The 5,242-nt window shown below is 53.1% G+C and overlaps 1 protein-coding gene across 1 annotated transcript; it reads left to right on the forward strand.

The window, feature by feature from the left end:
• The first annotated feature begins 2,617 nt into the window (after positions 1-2,617).
• On the forward strand, positions 2,618-4,908 carry LOC119311515 (HMG1/2-like protein). The gene is made up of 8 exons (XM_037587147.1): positions 2,618-2,707; positions 2,819-2,875; positions 3,025-3,102; positions 3,227-3,284; positions 3,417-3,461; positions 4,116-4,196; positions 4,304-4,366; positions 4,500-4,908. The coding sequence occupies exons 2-8, from the start codon at positions 2,838-2,840 to the stop codon at positions 4,509-4,511; spliced, it is 375 nt and encodes a 124-aa protein (XP_037443044.1). The 5' UTR covers positions 2,618-2,707; positions 2,819-2,837; the 3' UTR covers positions 4,512-4,908.
• Positions 4,909-5,242: the final 334 nt, after the last annotated feature.

The following is a 5,242-nucleotide window of genomic DNA, read 5'->3' on the forward strand; positions in this document are numbered from 1 at the left end:
AGATATACTTGATAAACATGATTAGTCCCAACATGCATGTTGTCATCAACATCAAAATATGATTAAGGGCATGATTGCACTTTCACAGCCGCACCCCAAGAGCACATCTCCACGCCACGTCGCTGCCTCTCCTCTCCCTCGCATCCCTCTTCCTCTCTGTAGTGTTTAGCGAAGCTCTGCTGAGATTCCGCCACCACCACTGCCACCACGCCGTCGTGCTGCCGGAGTACTCGAGCTACTATTTCACCATCGCTCGTTGTATCGAGGAGGTGAAGGCGTCATCAAGCCATACGTGTGTTGAACGCGGAAGTGTGCGGTGCCGCACACATGCATGGATTCAACATCCATCGGGGCTTCCATGATCCACCTAGTATCGTTGACGATGAAGCTAATCGAGCTAAGAGAACCTCGCTATCGGGGGACAACTCCATGCCAAAAATCGAAGAAGACAAAGACTCCAATTGCTCCATCGATTGCGAGATGTGAAGTCCCAAGGTGGGCACGAACTATCGTGGGAAGATCCTGACAATACGAGTAAGGGGCAGGGAAGTAGCCGAATCACGCTAGTCACAAGCGTGACACGAAGAAGTTTTTACAGGTATGAGCCCCTTTTGGCGGAGGTAAAACCCTACGTCCTGTGCTTCAGGAGCTTTTTCTTTGCGTATGGATGTGGGGTTACAACATGTCTGAACCCTTGTTTCAGTGGAGGAGAATGGCTTGTCAAGAGTGCGCCACGACCCCATCTTCTACGTTACAGGGGATTAATTATGGAGTTTATCCGTGTCCACTATGAGAACTACTAATAGACACATTAACTATATGATGTATGCCCAAGTAATTATTGCGTCGGTTCGGTTATTGCTTCCCGTTGTTCCACTCCCTCTATCACCCGAATAGGTAACCCCGTCACCAACTGCGACCACGTGCCGACTTGCTTCTCACCATCCACTTGGCGGTCTCCCCCTTATTTTTATGGTTGTTTTTTTGGACGTGTTTGTGCTCATGCCTCAATAGACCTTTTTTTGCGCTACGACGTTTGAACTTGCTGTATGGTTGTGATGATTGCTCCATTTATAAAGCGGGGCAAAAGCGGGTTCACGACGAATGTTCCGATCAAAATAGCATGTTCTTGCAAAAAAGATGTGCACGCCACAGCCATTCCAAGGAATACACCTCTCCCAAAACGAGACGCATCTAATGGCAAGTGGGCACAAGAAGCTTCTACGCCCATGGACTTTCCAGAAATGCCCGAACAGCCCCTCCCACCCATCAGAAAGCACATGCGCACGGACCAAACGCGCTGCATGCCGGGTCCATCGGTGTAGATGCGGCTTGCCCGAGCGCTTGCGGCAACGAGGAACCGCAGACCATTGTAATGCGCGGTACATGACATACGGTTGACAGAGCAGAGTATCAGAGTCATCGGCGCGGAAGTGCGCGACGCACGCACGGGCATGGATTCAACGTCCTGTGGGGCTTCCATGATCCATGTAGAATCATTGACGATGAAGCTGGTCGAGCCGAGAGAACCTAACTGTCCAGGACCATCTCCATGCCAGAAGTCGAAGAAGACGAACCCACTTGGAACATCGTCTGCGAGATGTGTAGTCCCAAAATGGGCGCCAACTGTCGTGGGGAAATCCTGTCAGCACGAGTGAGGGGGTAGGGAAGTAGCTGAATCACGCTAGGCACAAGTGTGACACAAAGAAGTTTTTGCACGTGTGGACCCCTTTCGGCGGAGGTAAAACCCTAGGTCCTGTGCTTCGGGAGCTTTTTCTTTGCGTATGGATGTCAGGTTACAGTGTGTGTGAACCCTTGTTTAAGCGGAGGAGAATGGCTTGTCAAGAGTGCGTCGGCACCCCATAATCCACGCCACAACAAACACCTTAACTATATGACATATGCCAAGGTAATGATTGCGCCGCTTCGATTACTGCTTCCGGCTGTTCCACTTCCTTTATCACCCGAATAGGTAACCCCGTCACCGACCGCGACCGCATGCCAACTTGCTTCTCACCCGCTGCCTGGTAGTCTCCCCCTCCTTTTATGGTTGTTTTTTGGACGTGTTTGTGCTGACGCCCCAACTGACTTATTTTATTTCCGTTGCGACGCTTGAACTTACTGTATGGCCGTGATGATTGCTCCATTTATAAAGCGGGGCGAAGCGAAACCGACGGGCGTTCCAACCGAAATAGCACATTCCTGCACAGAAGACGTACTCCACACCACCAGCCGTTCCGAGGAATGGAGTACGTCTCTCCCAAAACGAGACGCGTCCAACGACAAGCCGGCACAAGAAGCTTCTACGCCCCTGGCCTTTCCGGAAATGCCCAAACCGCCCCTCTCCGCCCATCAGAAAGCACAGGCAGAACGCACCGCACAAGGCCCGGCCGGTGGGCAGGGAAAGCACGCGCAGCCTCAACCACACCCGCTGACACCCCGGGCCCACGCTCCCCCCTCTCACCGCGCGGGCGAAGCGGAGGCACCCCGCGGCCAATGGGAGGCGGGCGCCCGGATCGCTGACGTGGCCGGAAAATTTCGGGGCATCCCGCGCAAGCTCCCGCCCCCGCACCCTCCCGCCTTTAAATCCCGCCGCCCTCCTCCTCCCCCCACATCCCATCTCCCACCCGGCGAACCCACCCACGCAAGCCCCGAGCACACGCAGCGCCCGCCTCCTCCCCACCCCACCCCTCGCTCCGATCCCAAGGTACGCTGCGGTTCCCGGCCAGTACGTCGGAGGTTTTAGATCGGTTGGTTCCCCGTGATTTGGGCTTCTGCTGGTGGTTCTGATCGGACTTGGTGGTGGCTGTTGCTGCAGGTTGGCGGCCGGCGGCAGGATGAAGGCCAAGGCGGGCTCCCGCGCCGGCGACTCCAGGTCAGTGCCCCGACCTCTCGCCCCTCCGTCCTCTCCCCGTCTCGTTTCGTTTCGTTTCCCGTGGTGGTTCTGCTCGGGTTCTCCTGCTGCTGTCTCGCGTCGGGTTCTGATTTGGTCTGCTGCTGTTGTTTTTGGTGGTGGTTGCGCAGGCTCGCGGTGAAGAAGAGCAAGGCCGAGAAGGACCCCAACAAGCCCAAGCGCCCCCCGAGCGCCTTCTTCGTCTTCATGTGAGTCCCCCCCAAAATTCGATTCCATTCGTGCTTGCCTGTGCTGTTTCGATTCGCGTTGTTTTCCTGTGGCGTGGCGTCGCGTGCGTGCTGACCGGGGCTCGTTTCGGTTTCGTCTTCGCAGGGACACCTTCAGGAAGGAGTACAAGGAGAAGCACCCCGACGTCAAGCAGGTCTCCGTGGTAAGCGTCTCGGTTCCGTTCCGTCTTCCCTCCGCGCCTCTGTCTCGTGCTGTTCGTTCGAATTGGTGCTGCTGCGATCAGTTTCCTTGTGAATTCCGTGTCCTGATTTCGTTTGGGTTGGTCGAATCGCAGGTTGGCAAGGCCGGTGGCGAGAAGTGGAAGTCCCTGAGTGATGCTGTAAGTCGCCCGTCCCCCCTCCCCTCTCTGTTACCGCTCTATTCGGTTCTGTTCCGTGATGTGATGGAAATTTGGTCGCCCGTCTGTTGGTTTACTTGTTTCCGTGTCAGTTTGTCAGTTAGATTTCGAATTCAGTCGCTATGCAATTGTTGACCTACTGCCTGCGCTCAATTTGGTCGTTAAAATCTACTGCCCGCAGTGTTCAAATGTAGAAATTGCACGTCCCGTGTCAATCAATTCAAATTGCTGCCTGTGCCTGCTCGTGCGATTTAGTCCTTATGCAAATGCTGATCTACTGCCTATGCTCAATTTGGTTGTTCAAATCTATTATGATTCGCTGTCTTTCAAATGTGTAGCCTCGTTAGAGTTGTACCTCCCGTGCCTGTCGATTCAAACTGCTGCCCGTGCTCGTTCGTGCGACTTAGTCTGTATGCAAATGCTGTTCTACTGCCTATGCTCAATTTGGTTGTTCAGATTTATGATTCGCCCGTGCTCGTCAATTTAAACCGATGCCCGTTCCCGTTCGTGCAATGTGCATATCTGCCCTGCCATTTAACACAATTTGTTCAATTATTTCTCTTCTGTTTATGGCAGCCCTTAGAACTAATGCCTTGCACCACACTGACATTCCTCTGCTGTTTGAATGAATTGCAGGAGAAGGCTCCCTACACTGCCAAGGCCGAGAAGCTCAAGGCCGAGTACACCAAGAAGATCAACGCCTACAACAACCCGCAGGTAATCCCCATCTCCACACCCCCGTCCTCCAAACACATCCGTCGGAACTGTCTCGCGCAGACATTGTGATACTGAACCGGGCTGACTCGTCTCCTTCTCCGTTGCAGGCAGGAGAGGCGTCCGGCGACTCTGACAAGTCCAAGTCCGAGGTGAACGACGAGGACAGCGAGGTGAGGCCGTCAACACCCACTCCGTCCGTTCCCTTCGTTGCCGAGAACTTGTCGATCCGTTCTGAACTTCTGGCGCATCAAACAGTGGCGCTGGTTTCTGAAACTTTCTGTGTCTGAACTTTGCCGTGTGCAGGGCGACGAGTGATACGGCACACCGAGCAGCTGCAGCAGGGGGAGGGGGTCTCTGGAACGTGGCCGCTGCCGCTCATTGCTGGTGTCACCGATCGATGATGGATGTTCGCTGTTAGTTTAGCCCCTTGGTAGTCCCTCCCTCTCTTTCAGGTTGCTGCTGCTGATGGCGATGATAGAAATGGTAGCTCTAGTCCCATGTAGTCGTTGTCCTGGATCGGAGTGGTGAAATTGCTAGCCTAGTTTCCTTTCTGCAGGGTCCTCTGCTCGGACCGCCCTCTGTTGCTTCGTGCTTTATGTTTTAATTCAGTCTCTGTCGAATGTACCTAGTGTCGTGCCCGTGGCTGTTTTAAGAATCCTGCCCCAGATCTCAATATATATGGTGTTGAAAGGAAGAAAATCATCTTGATACATGCTTGTTCGATCCTGTCACTCTGAAATGTTTCTCTGTTTCACTCTGTTGCTGCAATGTCGCTCTGTCCTGTGATGCCAGGTTTCTGAATGTTTGTTGTGGAGCCCTACAGTCTTGATATTTTGCTGAAAATCTGAGTAATCCCATGGCTTCTGTTTCTTGATTTTCTGAATAAGATGTTTGTGGTGTAACGATGGGGTCTTGATGTTTTGTTGAAATCTGAGTGATCCCACAAGCGGTCGATGGATAAGATTGTACAGTCTTGGTTATCTTTTTGGGAATTTATCTGTCGCTTTTGGTTCTGCTAACAACTCTCCGATCTTGTCTTTTGTTGG

Source organism: Triticum dicoccoides, chromosome 5B, assembly GCF_002162155.2.
Source record: "Triticum dicoccoides isolate Atlit2015 ecotype Zavitan chromosome 5B, WEW_v2.0, whole genome shotgun sequence".
NCBI classification, from domain to species: Eukaryota; Viridiplantae; Streptophyta; class Magnoliopsida; order Poales; family Poaceae; genus Triticum; species Triticum dicoccoides.